General features: G+C 52.3%; 2 protein-coding genes across 2 annotated transcripts in view; one reads left to right on the forward strand and one right to left on the reverse strand.

Moving 5' to 3' along the window:
- Positions 1-20,483, reverse strand: part of LOC100903401 (serine/arginine repetitive matrix protein 1) — a 55,869-nt gene that overhangs the window by 2,033 nt on the left and 33,353 nt on the right. Inside the window, exons 3-8 of the mRNA XM_029110643.1 lie at positions 7,303-7,415; positions 6,044-6,619; positions 5,767-5,946; positions 5,533-5,651; positions 5,113-5,370; positions 4,339-4,512 (exon numbers count right to left, since the gene is read on the reverse strand). Coding sequence (XP_028966476.1) covers positions 4,339-4,512; positions 5,113-5,370; positions 5,533-5,651; positions 5,767-5,946; positions 6,044-6,619; positions 7,303-7,415 — 1,420 coding nt within the window. The remainder of the gene's footprint in view (positions 1-4,338; positions 4,513-5,112; positions 5,371-5,532; positions 5,652-5,766; positions 5,947-6,043; positions 6,620-7,302; positions 7,416-20,483) is intronic.
- Positions 9,733-10,251, forward strand: LOC100903545 (cuticle protein 16.8-like). The gene has a single exon (XM_003740428.1). It carries the CDS (start codon positions 9,733-9,735, stop codon positions 10,249-10,251), a length of 519 nt encoding a protein of 172 aa, XP_003740476.1.

Below are 20,483 nucleotides of genomic sequence, written 5' to 3' on the forward strand. Positions count from 1 at the left end.
TTCTGGAGTAAGATTTCGCCCGTCTGCTTCAGCGGAGGACGTCAATTTATTCAGCTAGGATGAGCATTTATCCGGGTCCGCAGTTCCCAAGAGATTAGCCCCGCCCTAAGCCGCCATCCACAGAGCGTTTCATTGAAATATAAAAGTAAAGAGTTTCATAAAATGAGTCTCCCGGCAGGACATGGTGAGCGAAAATCGTGCGACGCGCAATTTGAGAGACTTGTCACACGCGGACCGGATGCGCAATCGATCATCTCGGATGTTTCGCGAAGTGGTCGAGCTCCTCGACAGAGCGGCAGGCGCAGATGCCGTTAGAACACCGCTCCGTCATTTTTTTTTCACTGGATGTTCGCTCTCCGCGTGAAATGAAAATGCCGATTGCTGGAGGAAGTCGTCGATTTCAGTGCCTCTGCCGAGGAAACATCTGAACACAGGATCGCACGCGGTCACAAAGATGCTACTCCCAGTGATAGGGGCAGCGGTGACCTTTGACTCAGAATTGCGTCTTTTGTGGCCGCGATATTCCGAACGTGAGCCCGACAAAAAAATATGAGACTGCACGGCGCGGTCATCTTCTGGGCTGAATTATTCATCCCCAGGATCCCCGCCAGCCCGCAAGAGTCTTCTCTATCGATCAATCAAGTATATGAAAAGTGCGTCATCATTACTATCCGCATCGCCCAATCGGCTCAAGGCCGCGCTCAGCCCAAACAACTCGATACGAGTTAGTGTGATGTATTGTTTTTTCATTCCCTCCTCCGTATTCCATGTTTCAGGTGAGAACCGGCGCCGGCGTACAGTTTGGGTCGGGTCGAGTCAAACGCCTGGATCGGCCGCCGTCAGGTGACGTTCCGGAGTCACCGCCCGAAGTTTCGGGAACACTGCGGTCCTTCGTTATTCGCGCCATTGTAGAGGTCCCTCTTCCAAAACCGACGCGTCTTTTCGCAGGCGTTAATTGACTACAGGCCCACCCGAAGCGAGCTTTCATCTCTTCCCGGAAGTGCTGACGCTATGGGGGAATCAGACGCCTACGGAAGGGATAATCTTCATCTCTCCTCCTTGGAATCGCACGTGATTCGCGCGAGCCTACAGATGCCTTTTTCGCTCCTGATCTGGGGATTCCGGAATTCCCCTTCGAGAATAGGGCCCCCCCCCCCGATATCAATCTAGCCGTCGGAAAGAGCAAGACGCCGAGGCACAGGGAAATGTCATTTGGTGATCGATACGGCTGAACCTTCGGAATGTATGTAGCAGGCATTCTCTCAGCGCTGGATCGCTATTTCGCCTCGGAGAACGAGAGAGAGATTCACGTGTCGCTGCATCATGGAATCATTTTTCAGTACTTAGAGGAACACGCTGGAGTTTCCTTTCCGAAACAGACGATCGCAGCCGGATAAGGATCCTATTTGGAATGTACAATAATTCATCGCTTTGTGAGGCGCCACGAAGATCGCCGGACAACACACAATTGTCAATTTGCAACGAGTCAGGTGGCGAACCGCCGAATGAGCTTTACGTAGGTATGTCTGGGAAGATGATAGAATTATCGACCGTGACAGAAGTTTCTTGGCCGCCTCGCATCCACATGTCAAACGGTTTCGAATATCCCGTCGATGTTCTCGCAGTCTTTGCGGTGGCGATGTGACAGAATCAGGCTCTGATTTCTGCGAAGCAGCTCCCGACGTCGGCTTTCTGCACATTAGCAGAGCCGTGATCGATGGAAGATCTCGATGGTGGTTGGCTATGCGTTCGAAGCTCGATGCGGGACATCAGCGAACCGGTTCACACAAAGGAAGGCAGAATAATCGCGAAGAATAGGCAGAAGATGTGATCATGAAGAAAGCGAAAAAAGAACAACACTTCAAAATCGACTCCTGGATGCGAGCCCCCATTGTTGGCGATTGCTGGCAATCGTGAGGGGGTGGAAGCAGTGTTCCGCAGAGGTAACTCCATCGGTAATAAAGAGAAGGTCGGGATTGAACAAATTCAATAGTAAACGGGCTCTTCGACGCAAGCTGGCCGACGCATGGTCACCGTGCGCGTCGCGTTCCCGGAGGATTCAAAGCGTACTATAACGCAGCTGAAGAGTTGTGGCGATTCAAGACGCGTGACAGTGCCCGTCGTCGATGGGCCCAGGTCTACCTCCGGGATTGTCCCGCATGTCCGAATCTAACGAAACCTTCCGCTTCATGGATGTTCTCTTCTGCCGGACTAGAAAAACATCCATTCATTCATGAGCCGCATTGAAGCGGCCAAGCCCGAGCCCGCAAGGATTCTCGCGCTCCGTAGAACAATCCGTAGAATCATTGACCTAGGCCGACGGCGACGAGCCCTCCAGCCACGTTTTTTGTGTGTCGCTTGAGTCGTCCCTGAGTTGCGAGCGATGATCACAGTCTTCGTGATGTCCAGCTGAGACATTGCTATGACCGTATCGGATGCCGTCTTTCGGCCTCAAATGGATCGTCGAAACGAATGAAGCGACCGCAGACATTGCATGACATCGTCCGTTGGCGGTTTCAGGCGTTTCCAATACCGCCGCGGTGTGCTTCGAATGCCGGAGTGACGGTAATTATTGCGGAGAATCCCCCTTCTGCAGTAGCGGCAGCCGTGAACGATTGCGAGACGACGATGCACCCCCGCAACGTTCACTAACTATTTGAATACTCGTCGCGAACATTCATCTCCGTACGGTGTAGTGAGTGTTTGAGAATTTCCAGACAAGTGGCTGCGTCCCCTGTGCCTGGCCGTTTGTTCCACGGTCTCGGGCCAACGGTTGAAGTTGAAGTCGGTCCAGAAGTTTACGGCCCACCGAGTCCTTATCAATACGCATACGCGACCCAAGATCCGGACGGGAGCTCCACCGCGGAACGAGCATCGGACGGTTCAGGCAAAGTACACAATCGCTCTCGCAGACGGTCGCCGGAGACTCGTAACCTACTGGGCGGATGCGAGAGGTTTCCATGCCGATGTCGTCACCAACGAGATCGGGACCGAGTCGAAAAATCCCGAGGATGTCACAATCCGGTCGACTGCCCCCACTGGACCAGAAGCTGCCCTCGAGTTCGAGGGGCGCCATCCAAGCTCCCGCGTCGATTGCGCAGAACATTGCGGCCCTCAGGCCGATCGTACCGGGAATATCCAAGAAGTCGTGAAAATCCAAGTCAAATAACTTCCGAAGGTAAAGCTCGTCGAGCTTCACGGGTTATGGACGAGCTCGGGACGTTGCGGTCGTGTTCTCGGTTTTCGCAATTCGGACCTGTGAGCGTTGGGCTCGCTTTGTCATGATTTCGTTGTTCGTGTAATCGATGTTCGCTCAATACACGCCGGTTCCGGTTCTCAATGAAGAGAAAACACGTTTTCGAGACGGATCAGTGGGACCCGAAATGAGAGTATCCTTCATTTCCAATCACGTTAGATCGTGCTTGAATAGTCAGGCTCCGCTCCGCGCGCTTGAGCCAGAACGGCCAAGCTAAGTTTGTTTACGCAGCGAATGCACCTCTGAAGGGTTATCCGGGTGGATTTGCGTAGCACGATTTTTTCCACGTTCATTGAAGCGACCACGGAACACCTCGCAAGGCCGTAGCTAAGTGTTCCGTCGGGACAATTACTGTTCGCATTGTCAAAGATTTCAATGCTCAGAACTTCTGGAACATCTCACCGACCGATTCAGACTCCCGTGCGGGTCTCATATGTACCTCTGCTCCATTTTGCTCAATCTGAAATTTTGACGGAGCCGCTCGCGTGCGGAGGAATTTTTTCACTTCTTCTCGAAGCTCAGGCCTCGGCACGACTCTCAACCGGAGCGTCTGCGCGTCAAAGGAAAGATTCAGGAAAATCGTGCGCGGCGACTCAGCGGCCGAATTCAAAGTTCTGGTGGTACACATTCAGAGTCAAGAGCTCATAGTCGCTCGAGAAAGGATATCTGCATCGGAAGCGTCCGTAACTTCCGCCAAACGGACAGTTTTTGTAGAAAATCGTTCTTCTGTGTCGTATCGCCTTCACCGTTGACCCGCTGAACGCGAGTCGAAATAACAGACATCAGTATAGATTTCCGGAAGGACAACTGGCCGCTTTGTGGAAGACCTTCGATACGGCGCAATTAGATGACGATGCGAAAAAATCGGCAGGACTCGACTGTCTCATTACGATTAGCGAAACAATGAACGGTTCGCTTGATGAGAGATGATGGACGGGACAATCTAGATCCGATAAGCATCGCCACAGATGAATTGCCCTCCCCTTACCCTCGGATCTTCTCATCAGATCACTGGTGTGAAAGACACCCCACGAGGATTGCCATGGCTCAGCGTGGCTAGCTCCAGAAATTCATTCACTCACCTGGGTAGAGTTGCTCTTTTCTGTTGAGTTTGTCGCTCATGGGAAGCATGGCCCGAGTCGCTAGAGCTCGAGGCCGAGGGTGCATTACTTTGGCTGCGTGTACGACGCGTGGCTTTGTCACGATCCGATGCTTCCGTGGTGACAGGTCGCGGAGCTCCATTCATTGGAGCGGATCTGGAAGGCGTGAAATGAGATACGATGCCGAATTAGCAATTCAATGTCTACCCTATTAGAGCTCTTTATCCACGGAGGTATAGAGATCGTTCGAGTCAGACAGACGCCGACTGAGCGAAGCATCAGTATTCTCGTACTGTACGCCGAATCTCTAGAGCTTCCGACAGCGCTCGAACGTGACGCCGCGCCGCTGCTGCTCTGATGAGGAATAAGGGAGGGGGGGGAATTCTTCCCCCACATTGGATCTTGATCTGCGACTGCTCGAGAAATGATGTACTGGCATTCCTCTTTTTGTCCAGAAGGACGACATTCGGCCTCGCTATCGTAAAATGAGGTGTGATTCCCCCTACGTTCCCACGGACGCCGAAATTCCACTAGCCGCTATACGCATGCTGAAGATGCGGAATCGCGGGTTGAGACTCGTTGACACGTATGCGGAAATTCTGTCACGAAACGGCCTCTACCCTCTCTGGCTAGTAGACAAAATAGGAACCAACAGAAAGGGCAGAAGGAGCGAGGTGGCTCCGCGAGCAGAGATCGAGATGGGACACAATACTCACTGGAAGAGGAACCCAGAAAGGCAAGAGCAGCTGAACTCACCTCAAATGCTTCTCTGGATCGCTCGAATGTCTGCTAGGAGGAGTATTCGTTGATCGACTAACGGAGGGCGGGGAATTTCTGGCCTTGTCCTTCGCGTCGTTCACTTGCTCCGCTCCTTTAAGCTCTACAACGTCTATGCGGTCTCCTAGAATTTCGGCAAGACCCTCCTCTACTGAAGTGGGTTGATCCGTGATTGAAGCCGAAGAGATTATTAGTTCGCGAAGCTGCTGCTCTAAATCTCGTATTTCTTCGGCGGTTCTGCAAATCGAGAATGGCAAATAATCATTCCCGGTGCTTTGGTTCCGAATGCCATTCCGAGGGGAATTTCGGCTCGCTCAGCGAGTCTCGACTCCGCTCCGGGAACTCGATACAATTCAATTATGTATTGGAATCGAAGTCGACAACTCAGGACTGACTTACCTCCCGATGCACTTCCTCAACTGGCGTTCGGTGTACGATGCCGACCTCCGGATGGGGTGCTCGGTGGTGCCAACTTCGGTTTGCGTCCTCAGACCCGGACTCGGACTCTTCGGCCGGTTCTGTAACTGGATTGAAGACATTGTCTGTCAGCGTTGGTCACAGCCAGCCCATCCGTCTTCACGAACGAGGAATTTTTTAGCTTCGCGTTCTGGTCTTCGGCTATCGGTTCCTGACCAAACTCACCCGAGCTGAGGGGACCCTCTGCAGAGGAATCTGAGGACGATGTGCCGACGAGTTCGGCGTCATTGCAGAGTACGATGTCTGACTGTGAATCGGAGTTGAACTCAAATTCGCGGCGAAGCTATCCGCTGAGAACATCATGTGAGGTGTCGAAGTCCTCGGAAACTGAGCATCCTGAAAGCGAAGTCAATCTCTTAGAGGATCCCCAAGAATGGATCATTCCAGAAGTCCTTCGCAGGACCAAAACTCCATGAACCAAAAGAGCACTAACCAAACTCTGAGGAGCGATTGGTGGCTGGGCATTGACCGCAGCACTATGACCGAAAAGCAAGGCGAGACAGTCAGGTGAGGATGAGTTGTGGTAAAGGCAATGATTCGTTGCTTGTTGCTGTTGTTGCTGCTGCTGCTGTTGTTGATGAGGTATTTGTTGAGGATGGGGAGGAGACCCTCTCTGGAGCACGGGGGGAGATCGACGTTGGTTCGTGGAAGCAGGCAAAACCCCAACAACAGGATGCCTATTTAGGGGGGGCTGACTACTGGACGCGTATCTTCGCGAGACAGGAATAATTGGCGGGGAATGACGAAGGCTTTGGTGCGGAGCACTGCTCTGGAGCGGCACCCTCTGACTGTTTTGGTAGACTGCGGCTCCGTGCTGGGCCTGCAGATGCGCCTGGGCTTCAACCATCTGCTGCAAAACTCGAAATCTTTGGAGGTCTTGCAGAGTTCGCTGAGCCAAGTGCAGGTCCGGCGACGATCCATGCGGATCTCTCGAGAGCGTGTCGTTTGGCGCGCTGTGCATTTGTTTCAGAGGACCCTTCGTGTAAACCGGGGGGTGCTGACAGGTCACCTGCGGTAAAGAAAAATCATCACCTAGTCCATCATCGACGTACATGAGATCTTCCCCGCGCTCGTTCGCTCGCTGACAGTTCTGGCGACATGAGCAAGGGGCTTTTGCTACGAGGAGTTATCTTTATCGACGGGGAAGCACGGCAAAAGTTCAGAACGTGTCGGCAGACGCGAAGCCTGACTATCCGCCAAGTGTTGAGCGAGCAGTCTATCTCCTCATTGCCCTCCGTTCATTCGTCTAGAAGAGGACGTTATCTCCCAACATTGAGGAAACTTCAGATGGAGGCAGCGCCGGACGATGTCGTCCGATTGCATAGAGGAGCCATGAACCCTGAACGAAGCGAGATGCTCATTCTGGCAGCCGTTCAAAGCGCCGAACAACACAGAAATTCAATTATCGAAGAGCTTCGGACATAATGGACGCTTCTGTGTCCGGAGATGAAGTTCTGTAGAACATATCTCGTACCCTGGTCGGCGGAATCGCAATTGTGATTTCGATTGCGTATCGAGTGACGTTCGCCAAGGGAGCTATGATAGTGCATTATGCCCGAGCCGAAAGAGCGATTCGCGAGCAATACCCAGTATATATTCAGACACCATCGATATCGCATATTTGTGAACACTATTCGTGTACTATTTATTTGCGGACGATTTTCTCCCTCAAGTGAGGTTAGGCTTACGTACCACATGAGGTCCATGACTGTGTTTGAGCGCCTGCCGGGTGTCAAGAACTCTGTCTGTCTTCACGTAATTCGCCTTGCTTTCCTCCAAACGCTCCGCGGCTGTGCGTCTTTCGCCTGAAAGGACATAAACTTTCGATTCCTGCCTTCCGAATGATGAATCCCCCTGCTTCCAGTGGTCTACAGAATATGACTACCGGATACGCGCTGCTTCCTGCTAGGTCGATCTATATGACGATGATATTTTTATGACGATCAGGATGCTCGTGACCGCTGGAGCATTGAGGATGAAGCTGCGATCGCTGCTGCTACTGCAGGTGATGACCGTAGAAGCTTGAGATTTCAGAAGAAAAAAGCAACGGAGCGAGCAGGAGAAGCATCAAAAGTCATCAATGCTAAATTTCAGCTGTCCATTGTTCTCGCGAAACGGCGGTGGGAAAATCGCCGTCCACTTGCCGAGCGAATCTCATAGTTTTCCAGAGCGGCGGCGCCGATCACACAATGACTCGATTCTACGTCGTCCGCATACGTATTTACGTTAGCCGACGGGTCAGAGTGAACCTTACGTCGGACGAGCCAGCGGTCCGTTATCCCAGCGTATACTATTTACAAAGAACTAACTGTCCGAGTGGTTTCGCGCGATGGCGTTGGGAACGGAGACGTCGTGTGATCCGTTGGTCGGACAAGCGCATGTGCTTCCGACCGAATGGTATGACTGTCCGCCGCCGTGTGCTTGTTGACAGCTACCAGGCTTCGGATGTTTGAGGGCTGGACTTAATGGTCAAGCTCATCTTAACCCTCAGCGCAGCTTACGACGCTGCTGTATTCATGGACAAGACTTCACTATTTTTTCGTTCCGCGAGTAACCAAGAAGACCCAGGGATACTGCCCTGACAGTCGTGGAAACGGACAGTCGGAGCAAAGGGATAGATAAATGAACAGAGAGACAAACGAACAGACTGGGCTAGCTAGCTGGCGACGCATACCAAAGCCAAACTTCCAACACGTTTTTCACTAGACGTGGGGAGCGCGCATTTTTTTCCTTTTGCTCTGTCCTAATCGTCACATTTTGTATCATTTAGCTCACGTTACACTTTGCACCTCACAGAATCGCAAGGTTGAAAGAGAACGTTTGCTACCGTGAGCATTGTGTCGATCCGGCGGCGAGATCTCAAGCCAAGATTTCTGAAATGACGCTTTAGGACGACTCGAGCGTCGGAGCGGACGGGATTTACTTCGAATCGTAGCATCGGAGAAGCTTTCGCCTAAGCGATCTGATGCCCATCGCGACCGCGGTTCATCATTACGTTCCCAGGGAGCATTCTCTGAGCTCAATGAATCGTCCGCACGATCCTTAGAGCCCTTTTTCGAGAGCAGCGATTGTTCTGCATCGAATCCTCGAAAAGAAGCGAGCTTCACCCTCTGCTCCGGATCTTGCTGTTTTCGGACAGCCGCCCACGGCGACGGAAACTCAGGGGATCACACAGTCGCCTGATGTGGACAAGGCATGCGCCTGACTGCGTTTCCGGGGGAATCTCAAGGGAAGACAAGCGTGCCCGGGCCTCGATACTTTCCGCGGAAATTGGGGGCTTGATGCCAGAGGGAATCCCCGCAGGGGGAGGTGAACGAACAGATTGGAACTCGTTAGCCCTCGAGGGATTCTCTATGCTCGCAGAGAAGGGCATTCTTAATCCAGCTCTCGGACTGTGATCGAAGGAATACTGATGTCCGATGTAGGATGCCTGTCATTATCTTCCCCGACCCAGCGGAGAACAGTGGATGGTCAGATTCAAAGAAACAACAGATAGAAGCGAGACACTTGAATGTCACTTGTAGGAGTTGAGACACGAATCGAGCTATAACGGTATCAGTATCTTTCGACGACAAGGCTTTCGGTCCGAACCGCCCTCGTGCCCCGATCGGCGGTCGACTCAATGACTGACCGTACGAACAACGGAGAAAATCTGTGAGCGAGCGATGGACGGACGGACGGAAAGACGATTGATTCAATAACCTTTAGAAAAACAAGCTGAGAGTCGTAATTCAGAAGTGCTGCTGTTTGTACACGACATGCAGGCAGTATCCGAAGCCGAGCGGAAAGGAAGCCACTGGCCATCATTTGGCGAGGGCTTGACTGCGAGTTCTTCTGTTGGAGCTACTCTATCGTGGACCTTGACATTCGTTGCCTGTGTCGCCGTGGACATCAGGACCCTGTTGTCGATGATGATAGTGATGATGACGAAGACGACGACGACGGCGTCGATGGAGAAAAGGAGGAGGAGGAGGTGGTGGTGGCTGTGGCAGCGGTAGAGGAGGGAGAAAGAAGTCCACACAATGGCCACCCCCTCAGATGTCTTTCCACCGCCGCCCCTTCTCTATAAAACTCATCTCCCTAATTTGCTGCCCATCATTTGATGTGTTGGATTCTCTAAATATGAAGTGCATTGTGGTTCTGTCGCTCGCTGTGGCCGTTGTCGTTGGTCAGCACTCTGAGGAGAAGTACGGACCGCCCGCTCCCTACGCGTACTCGTACGCCACTGAGGACGCCGAGGGCTCGTCCTCGGCTGAACAATCGACCGATGGCACCGGACGTGTGACTGGAAAATACACTATCTCGTTGGCTGATGGTCGTACCAGGACCGTGACATACTGGGCCGACGAAACTGGATTCCATGCCGATGTTGTGACCAACGAACTCGGAACCGAGTCGAAAAACCCAGCTGATGTGACCATTCAGTCATCTGCTCCTACTGGGGCCGAAGCTGCTCTCGCCGCCGAGCCCCAGCGTCTCAAGCCAAAAGCCTCGTACGCTGCCCCTGTCTACGCCAGCGCACCGGCTGCTTACGTCGCTGCTCCGGCGTACGCGGCTCCCGTCGCCGCTCCCGCAGCGTACGTCGCTGCGCCCGCTCACTATGCGCCCGTGCATGCTCGGTACTACAAGAAGCGAGCGTAGGACGCTTCTCTTCTGATTGGAAAAATTGCTGCCAACCATCTACGCCAAAGGGATGTTCTCGACCTTCGTCCTGCTTCTGTACAAAACGAGAAAACAAAGTCTAGCTCTATCTATAATTTTAGAGAGTCGTACCGAGCTTAGCGGCCTTAATAAATTCTCTAACTTATTTTCCAAGGAGCGTCCCATCTCTGATTGATTGATCGATCGTATATCGACCCTCAGCTCGAACCCTCGAATAGGGAATGCGCGTAGGCACCGGGCGGCTGATTCGGATATTCTACATTCATATAAGAAAGAACCGTGAGCGACGTTTGTTTCAGATCCGGGGCGTAGAGGTAGCCGATTAGTGGGATGGAGCCTCAATAAAAACGGAAGACTCGGTTCGATTTTATGCAAACTCTCTCTTGGTTTCCGCAGCTGCGAACCCGACGTTGCGTTCTCATGGAGTCGGAATTGAGGCGAGACACTCGGAGGAATACAATTCCCCCGAGAAAGCCGCAGGCAATACGAGCGCCCATTTCATCAGGGAGGTAATACTATTTGGAGCTCCCTCCCTCGGTCTCCCTTCGACTCTCGTGCACGCCATTACCGTCGCGACTACGGCCGACAAAACCGCAAAAGGCAGATGTAGCCACGAGTGCGATTTTTGCTCTCGCTCGCTCAGCAAAACTTCCGGCGGGTCTCGACCACCTTGTAAGAAGGGGAAGACCCGAAGAGAATGAAACTCGCGAACGTACGCGCGTACTTTTGAAACGAAGTTAGATACCGAGTGCCTTGTCACCAGAAGATACTTCCCATCTCTACGCCACCAAGTTCCTCGTCGTTGGTCGCTGACACTGGGAACAAGCCAAGGTCTCTCAATTGGGAAATTAGACAAAATCTGGCTCGAGACGAAAAGCAAAGATTTAATGACTTCCATTTGGCTAGGTGGCTGCAAGCGCACAAACAGAGCGGTTGCTTTTCGCCACCGGAGTCGCGAGCACCTTTCTCCACCTTTTGTTCATTTTTCCCCGTCTTGTTATTGTCGTAGCTCGTCCACGTTGTCGGAGCTGGACGAAGACGTCGGGAGGCATCTTCTGTGAGTCCAACGAATTCCCCAGCGGTTCAGAACAAGTCACGCCTCGGGTCAGCCGGGTGAAGGACGATACCATCATCATAATCGTCATCATCGTCGATGCACGCAGGTTTGTTGTGCTTCGATTTAATGAGCGTACCGTCGATGCATGCAATCGTATACTCTCATCGACCAATCGATCAGAAGAGTCATCGCGGGGATCGCCAATAGATGTGATCATGAGACTCCAGCTTCTCTCGTTGTTGTTCTTATTCACATTCAGTACAGAGCATAATCTGAACTCACGAATTGACGCAGCTCGGAACCGCTCAGCTCGAGGGAGTTTTCTGTCCGTCATCAGCGCCATTCAGTGACGGTAAGCATGCTCGTCGCTTGTCAAAGTAATTAACCATGTTGCTTCCGGATGTGAATCTCGATTGAACTCTTTTCATTCTCTATTTTTCACGGAAAGCAGCTTTTCGCAAGGGGGTGGTGTGGGGGGGGGGGGTGTTGGATTCTCACGATGTACTCTGCTTGGGAATCACGGATTCCGGTATCTGGATCGATTCATCGATACCACACACCGTACGAGACTTTGGCGAGGTAGATGTGTGAGTGAACCAAGCTCAGAGTCATGAATTCAGTTTCAAATCCCGCGCCTTCAGCCTCACAATGGACTTAAGACGTTCGGAAGCTGGCTCCAGGCCAACGCGGAGCGCTCCTGGTATAAGCTAGGGCGACGCGTCTTAGCCTGGAACCTACCCGATGCACGTGCCGGGAAGAGTGACCGAAACAAAGATTGTCGGCATTGATGCACTCAGCTCTGCTCGATTGGGTTTCCCGGAGCGGAGAGCACGTTTTGACAATTCTAGGATCGCGAGGAGCACCTCTATGGACATGAGAGTCTGAACTAGACAAGCACCTATGCGACGAATCGTATGCTGATTCTACACCGATTCGGTAATATTTGAACGCTGAGACAGGTTCTCTGAATGGAGCCGGACCTTGGAGTCAGTTTCGATCAGGCCTACAGTCAGGATAAGGGAGTATTCGTACATAGGGGGCACCCAAGAGAAGCTTGACGACGCACGGCGCGGCGCGACCGTTCTCGCGCAGGAGTAACCTTGCGCCTTTCTGAGCATGCGTTCGAATCGGCGGGAACGGCACCCCGCGTAAGCTTCTTCACAGATGCGGGCTCAGCAATGCTCTGGAGTCGAGGACGATACTCTCTGGAGGAAGAGAGAGCTTACGACCCCTGAGCGGGAGACATACACAAGTATCTGGATTTCGGGAACAAATCCGCGAGCTTCTCTTCGTAAGCTAAGCATGACTGTCAGGACTAGCGATGCTGGATCTGTATCGTGTCTTGTCTCGAAATCTTCTCCGTGAATGATCATACACTTCCCCCCTTGGGGGTTGAGAAGTACATGAGAATAATCGAAGGAGATATCTCATGCCCAGGATACGGCTCATCCTCATCGATCATCGGACCGTGATGTGTCACACGAGAGAATTCGACCCCAAACTGAGAATTCGTAGGTCGGAGCTCGGCGCCAACCATTCACTACAAGGTCATAGCAAAGAGAGCTTGCTCCGATGATCGATGCCCACTGATCATTCAAAAAGATGACCATCGTCAGTCTGGCCTTGAGATGTACCTCCCAAGAAATTAGCGAAGTTGCTTGGGGTAGGCATATTTGACGACATCAATTCTCCAGATGAATACCGAAAGTCAAGGATCCTATCGCCTCCGCAAAAAAAGCAGGAGACCGATACTCGAAAAAGAGTTCCTCCTGCTCATTGCAAAGGTTACAAGATGATCGATCATGCACCGCTCGACTGCATTCCGCATGCTGTCGTTAGGGAGAACGGGCACCTTCCATGGGGCACTCATTTCGGATAGTTCGGAGCGAGTTCGGGCAGGGGCGCGCGTGTCTTTCTCCCGAATCTTCTGGCCTGCAGGGGCCATTCGAATCAAAGAAGGGCCTTCGGACTTACCTGGAAAGGAAAAATTCAATCACTACAAAACGCTGTAGATCCGGGTTGAAGCTGAGAAGCCATAGAAGGCCTCCCAAAACTAGCCTAGATACATCGAGTTCTGAAAAGCATGTCCTCCCATCGTGTATAGGTAGATCGTTCTGTGGAGCATAGCAGCTCATGCGTTGCTTCCGAGGCGATGTTCTCCCAGCGTTCTCGGAAAGTTATCGACGTTCCGGAAGATTTTCGGAAGATGCAACAGCAGCCAGGATGCTGCAAGCCTCGGCTCCCGGACCATCAACCAAGAATCGTTGAGCCACCGGCGCATTATTCTTCGCTGCTGGAAACAATTTTTTTCGGGAAAAAATGAGTTATGGAACGGACTCTACATTCTTCCCAGTGCTCGTCGTCTCCGACCTCGACATTCAGCGATTCGGATTCCGAGGCAATAAAGTTTCGATTTTCCTCAATCAATCCTCCAGCCGGGAGGCTCCATCTTCCGACTCCCTCTCCGAACCCTTTCTGTTCTGAGAAATCTATGCGACGTCGAGTATATCCGATGAGGTTCTCGTTCCGAGTCAAAGGGGGAGGCAAATGACTCGCAAGAGGCTCAACGACGTGACGTCGATCCTGACAGAGTATCGGTCGAGCAATCTGACGACTGTACTCGATCCGCCGTTTCTCTGCTCTCGTTATCTGAGCGCCAGGACTCACAACAGGTCTCTGTGGAACTCATTGAAGAACCAGAACAGATCGAACGAAGCAGTCAGACAGAAGAGCAGGTTGGCAGACGGGAAGATAGACAGTGTGCTTCGACTCTCTCACGGTCTTTGTGCTCGCCTTCGGTTAGCGGCTTTTAGCTCCGGCGCGACAATGCTTCGCCCCCCCCCTTTGGACTTGTTTGCTGCCCGTGAATTAATCAGAGGGAAATGCGCCTTCGAGGCTCCCATGGGAACGACCTTCCGACCACAGTCGGCGTTCTTCCTCCTGGAATGCTAGAGAAACTGTACGCGAAATTCGAACATCCTCTTCGCAGCGGTTCGGCAAAGGCTGCTATCATCCCATGATCCATGGCGAGGAGCAACGCTTCAGGAAGCAGAGCGGGAGGAGTTCCGAGTACGTCACGGCGGCTCGTGAATGATGTTCCTGACGGAGCCCGAATGCGATCGATTATTCATGTTCTACCAAGTCGGAGTATGCGACAATGTTCCACTTCAGAACTCTGACTCCATCGATTGACGAACCTGTCTGGATTCCCCACAGGCTTCACATTCCGACAACTATGCTACGTTGTAGTTTTAATCCCCTTGAAATAACATAAGAAGGCTTTTTCAAGAGACGGGACAGGATCTTGGCTCAAGTTGGTAGGAGTTCGCTACGTAATGCTTTGGAATCATGACAAGCCTCGCGCGCGCGTATCACTTCAGACCCAATTGAAAACTTCTCACGACCTAGAGCGTGAACTAGTCACATCCAGCTGAGCAAACTTAAGTGCGTTCCCACAGCGGCAAGAAGTTGCCGAAATACTGCGCGAAAGCAAATAAGATCAAACACAAAAGAGCGAATTCCCCAGAGGTCTCCCAATGTTGGTAGGGAAGCCACGTAAGACTTTCGCTGCGTATTTGGAAACTTCGTCATCAAGTCTATACGCGTGTGCTTGGCGATAAGGGAGCTGAGCTGAAACTTGATGTCGCTCGCTCACGACCGGGCAGTATCAGAGTTTTCGAAGCGAGAGCTTAATTCTAGAGTTTTGCCTGCGAATTAATTTGAGTAATTTCCCCCCAAAATCATGTCATCCTCAATGAGCCCTGCATGACATTGCGTGTCTGGGAGTCGCGCAAGGGTTCTACGATAAGCGTCGTCTGTGTTCCTAGCGGATCGGATCTTCCGACGTCCGAAGGCTCGCAAGCTTACGATGGCGTACACACGTATGAATACATCTAATATGTATGTGCACATCTATTTGCTGGAAGTCTAGAGCGAGACTTGACGGAAGATGAAGTGCCTTCAATAGAGGGTTTCCGCCTCGCAATCCCCAGAATCGGCGGAGAAGAGCCTATATGAGCGTCCCCGCACTCCTCTCGCTTAAGTTCTGTCTTGGAAATTTCGGGATGTCGAGTCTCAAGTTTCGAAGGACGATGATGATTTCCGAGTCGTCGAATTACTAATTATTTCACCGCTCCGCATCTGATTTGCGCGTCGGATCCCCGGGCTTTGGACCCTAGAGGATTTTCTTCTCCTCATTCGCGTGTATCGAAGCACCAGTCGAGCGGCCTGTGAGAAGACGCACTAGATAGGATTTCGTATCTCACATCGGCATTCGATATTTCGGATTCGCCCACTAATAAAACGGAATAGCATCCCGCATTCGGCACGGAGTTTCTTCTAGAAAACTGCCGCAGTCGTTGAGCGTAACGGCTTGTGCCGCTAACTCCTCTCGTCGTTGTCGACGAGAGGCGTTCATTCCGAATGGGAAGCGAAAATGAGCCGACTTCTCTGATAATAATAATTCCACCCATTAGCACGGCCGAGATTTTTCCTTCATCTATACCGCAATCCCGTTTTACACGCTAGCATCACCGCAGCGGCGGATTGATTAGCGGAAGAGTGAGCGAACGAGCGTAAAAATTGTGTTGGTCGACGAACGTTTACAGAAATCCGCACAGAAACCCCTACTCAGTCCGTCAGTCAAACGATCGCGGGGTTCTTACAAAACGCTTTTCGTATCCCGTTGTTGCAGAAACGGATTTTTCTCACCCCGGAACCGTCGACTTTTCGGTTGCTTGAGCGCAGGCGGAGCGCTAGAAACAATATGGGTTCATGTGAGGGCGCGGGAGCAGGAGCGGGAACGTCGAGAAGCGATGACCGCCGCAACAGGTTCAGCGTTTCATGTCTCCCTCCTCCGAGTTAGAATAACTCGGAAGCCTTCGTAACCCGTACTGGATCCCGAATGCGCAATAAATCTTCCTGCGGCGAGCGCTGGGAGTCTGACCTAGGTCTGAAGCTGAGGAACGGAGTATCGGATGGCTGAGCGAAGCCGGAAACTGAAACAAGTCCACGCCCCACGAATTTTCCAGTGCCTCCTCACTCCTCCGTCCTCACGCGGGAAATATTAGGGAGCCGAATAATCAGAGATTAGTTCATCGATTTCCCTTTGTGACAGAAATCACCTGTATGGGCATCCGGATGGATTCTGACCACGTCTGTCACCGCGGGAGCTCTTTTGTCCTGCTGGACAGCCGCGGAGGACGTCAAAGAGTTCACAATCATCGGGAAGGGCCCAAAATCTTAGATCCTCGCCGGGCAAGAGTTTTCTCTATTCACTCTCAGGAGTTAGGAGTAACCCCTCGGAACGAGCTAGATCTACGCCGAGTTTTCTGAACCTGTGGACACTCGAGGTCACCGACCCGTAAGAGATGGAAACGGACGTATCGCGCTCCTTATCGGAGCGACGTCGAGCCTACTGAATGTCGAGTCTGACGACTCTATCACAGCGAGAGGCGTTTCCCCTGGCCGCGTTTCTTCTGACTACGTCGCCATCAACCTCCTTTGGGCTTTTACCCGCTCGGCGCCACCCGCAGTGTTGTTGGATGGCTTCGTCCGTCGATGTGCTCACTTATCCGAGTACAAAAACGCCCGCACATAGCTACGTCGGTCGGGGTCCACCCGAATTCATTCGCTCGGAACTTTCGGCAGACGATCTCGGGACGGCGAGAATCTTTCGTACGCCATCGGGGACGAGCGGAACATCGCGCTGTCTCCGATATCGGAACAACAGATATGCAATCTTATCGAAACAGCTGACACAGGAAATTAGACTCGGAACTCGAACCTCGCGCCGCTCGTCCACCCGGCATCCGCAGTGACCGCACCTCGCTTGCCTTCTCGATTCTTCGGTCGAGCGGGCCGCTCCACAGTCGGCCGGATGGTCGATCAGACCGACGACAGCTACTGCAACATCAAGAAGCGGAATCGGATGGGAGCGGGCAAGAAATCAAAGCGAATCAACGCGGGGAAAGTCTTCAACTTCGCCTTCGAAATCGTCGGCTCGCAATGCTCTATTCACGTCATTTGCGCTCGCTCGCTCGCTCGCAACGGAATCTCACGTCACGATTTTCAGAGAATATCCCTCCGAAGATGTTCCCTTCTGGTTCCTTGGCTGTTTTGCCCCGGATCTCTTCCATCCGTTGTTCCCCCGCTCCACTCGTCCGTCCGTCCGTTCGCCGCCTGTCTATTGAGGCGGCCGGTGGTCGTTCCGACAAACAGACCGTCGGACGGACCAGCGGACAGATGGTCGGTCGGTCGCTCGCTCAGTTGGTCAGACTGGCTGCTTTTCCCTCTGCTGGCTGTTCGGCGTTTCTCGGTTCGAGGAAACAAAAGCCAAACTGCAGAGAGGAGATATTCGCTGCGGGCAAAACTGCGAACTGAAATTGTCGGCTTGATTCCGATGGCGTTTTGCTGCCGGCTCCGCCGTTGATGTTGCTGTAGCTTAATAATGAAGGCACAATGTGGATGCTTCGCTGTCGGGGTAGCTTGCGGAATGGCTTTCACTTGACCATTGATAACAATTGAGCTTCCAGACAGGCACTCGTATAGCGCCGCATAAAAGTCTCTTTTCTCTCACTTTGTCTACCCGATTGAGCATCTGCCATCCGGTGGCTCGTTCGTTCTTTCGTGCCAGAGTTTGTCCAATGGTTTTTGCGATGCGACACGAAAACGCTGGGGACTTAGTTGGCCCGACGATTGGCTCGTCCGCTCGCCCGTTACTCTGTACAGGGCAGCTCAGCGAGCCGGCAAGCGGCCTGGGGCATTCTCCGCGATCAGCTTTTTGACGGCTTCAGAGAACACTTTCGTCTGCCCAGTCGCCGCTCCATCCGATGGCCGGTTCGAAATTGTGCGAAGTTGTGCGAGCAACCCGCGGGGGCATGCCCGAGGCCTAGTATGCGACATCCATGAGCCGGAGGAACTGCGACGCAAGTCTACACCGGCAGCGCATGTAGTTTTTTCGGAGCACGTTTCTAGCGTGCCCATCCGGTCGTCGCCGCCGCCCGAGCACCGCTGCGGAGCGCTCTCACGCCTTGACGGATCGATACAATCGATGCGAGTGGGATCCATGAAAATACTACGACTCGAAAAAAGACTTTCACGCAGTCAGCGCAGCTCTTTGGATAATTCGGTAGCCACGGATGCGCCAAAGGGAAGCTCCCACACGTACGCGGATGATGAACTCCTGGCAGATGCAGATGTGTTGGTGCAGATGATTCCGCGCAGCACTGACAAAACTTTGGACTTGAGGAGTGGAGGGCGGCTCTCTGATTTTTTCCTGAGACTTTAAATGCGTCGCGATGGAGAAAGACGAGCTCGGCATTTAACTGAGTTCCAGGTTCGAACCGTCGCAATGATGGACCAGTTCGTTGAATGGACTCTTTTTTTCTGGTACGCGTTCATCTCCGGATGTCGCCATGAGCCGTAGCATCTGTAATCTGCGGAACTGAACGAAGGCGACACAGACGTCTCCGATCACAGCACGCAAAACACGGCATGGCTGCGGTGGCGATTATCGCTTCTGGATGTTGCTTTTATGAACGATCAAGTGTTTGTATCGTGACGGTTTCGTGTGTGGTCATACGAGTGCATTTATTTGTCTGCAGGGATCTTCTTCCACGCAAATGTCCATCTGGAAGTAGGTTGCTATTAAAAGTGCGTGGTACTCAGCAGCAGCGAATCTATGACGGCAATCAGAGCTAGTCGAACTTCCGACAGTGAGATATCCACCGACTGAAAGTGAGCTAAGCTCCGCTCACCGATCACCACGACCGTGTACGTCTGCTCTATGAGCACATGACGAGCCATCGTCATTTTCCCCGCCGTCTGCGACCGACATGGTCGTCGTCATGAACATCGTCTTGATTCACCGTTAGGACTGAACGGTATCTGAAGACCGTCTACATCAGACTGAACGGACGGGAAAGCAATCACATCCGATAATCGCCATTATATAATAATTACTGAAGCTGAACGCTTCGATGACGCAAGACGTCGCGGGCTTTTCATCGATCGCGAGCGGGAGGAATCACCACGTGCGAAGTCCATCGCACATTTTCTACCATCGTTTGCAGATATGTTCCGAATGTCTTCCGATAAGAAGCGAAAACGCTCCGTCATATTCCGATAAGATCTTGTGGCGTCAGATCGAGCCTCCCCTCCCTGCCCGGCTTCTAGTGCGAGATAAGTTCTTATCTCCGATCGAGTTCGACGTCGCTCTGATTTATGACGAAACTTCTTCCTTGAAGTCTAGAGCAGTATCCCATTGTCTGACAACATTCAAAAACTCCGATGCGCGCTTCAACGATATTTACATAGATGGATAGATAGCGCCTCACAAGCATAGTATCTGGAGTTCACAATCCCCATCGATTTTTTCCCCCACAGATGGGAGCAGAGCCCTCGACAGATTCTTCCGGAGTCTATCTGAAATCCCCAGCCGATTCCAGCGCAATAGACGCGGAATCACTGCTTGCAGTGAAACGCGATGACGAGATGCACAATTCAAACGAATTCCGCACCGGATGAGACCATCCACCACGCCCCTATACATAAATTGCCGTGGGCACCGAGCGGGAGTCGTTCGCGAGTCGTGAGCGATTCAAAACAAACACATAGACACATAAACAACGCAAGTCAGACGAATAGGCCCGGTAGGCAAGCACAAGACAACCGAACCCACCGATGTTACCAAAAAAGAAGTTCGCGACTTTCCGGTGTCAAGGAGGCCGGATTCAGTGTCAAGACTTCAAAAGACGCCGGCGTCGTTGCCGCTGCCGTCGAAACGCTCGTCTACGATCCTACTGTCGTCGAAGTCTTTTGGGCGTCGATTGATGGCGTCAAGTGAAAAATGTCTCCATTCCTGGAGACCGAGCCGTTTTACAACTCGACAGAAATGTAGATTTCGTGTAGTTTTCTCCCCGTATTACATAGTTCCGGCATTCGCGTCGCTTCGTGTTTCGGGATCGTCATATGATTCGGGACAAAGATTACGGGAGAGGGATTGGAAACACAGAAGTGAAGTCCGGAATTCCCGAATACGGAAAGGAGACGCGGATAGAGCTCGAGATCAACGTTGGGTGAAGACGTCATGAAGTGGACCTAGATCTCGCAATAAGACGACGGGGAATTTACGACGATCTCATTAAAAACACAA

This window comes from Galendromus occidentalis, unplaced genomic scaffold (genome assembly GCF_000255335.2).
Source record: "Galendromus occidentalis unplaced genomic scaffold, Mocc_1.1 scf7180000076944, whole genome shotgun sequence".
NCBI lineage: Eukaryota > Metazoa > Arthropoda > Arachnida > Mesostigmata > Phytoseiidae > Galendromus > Galendromus occidentalis.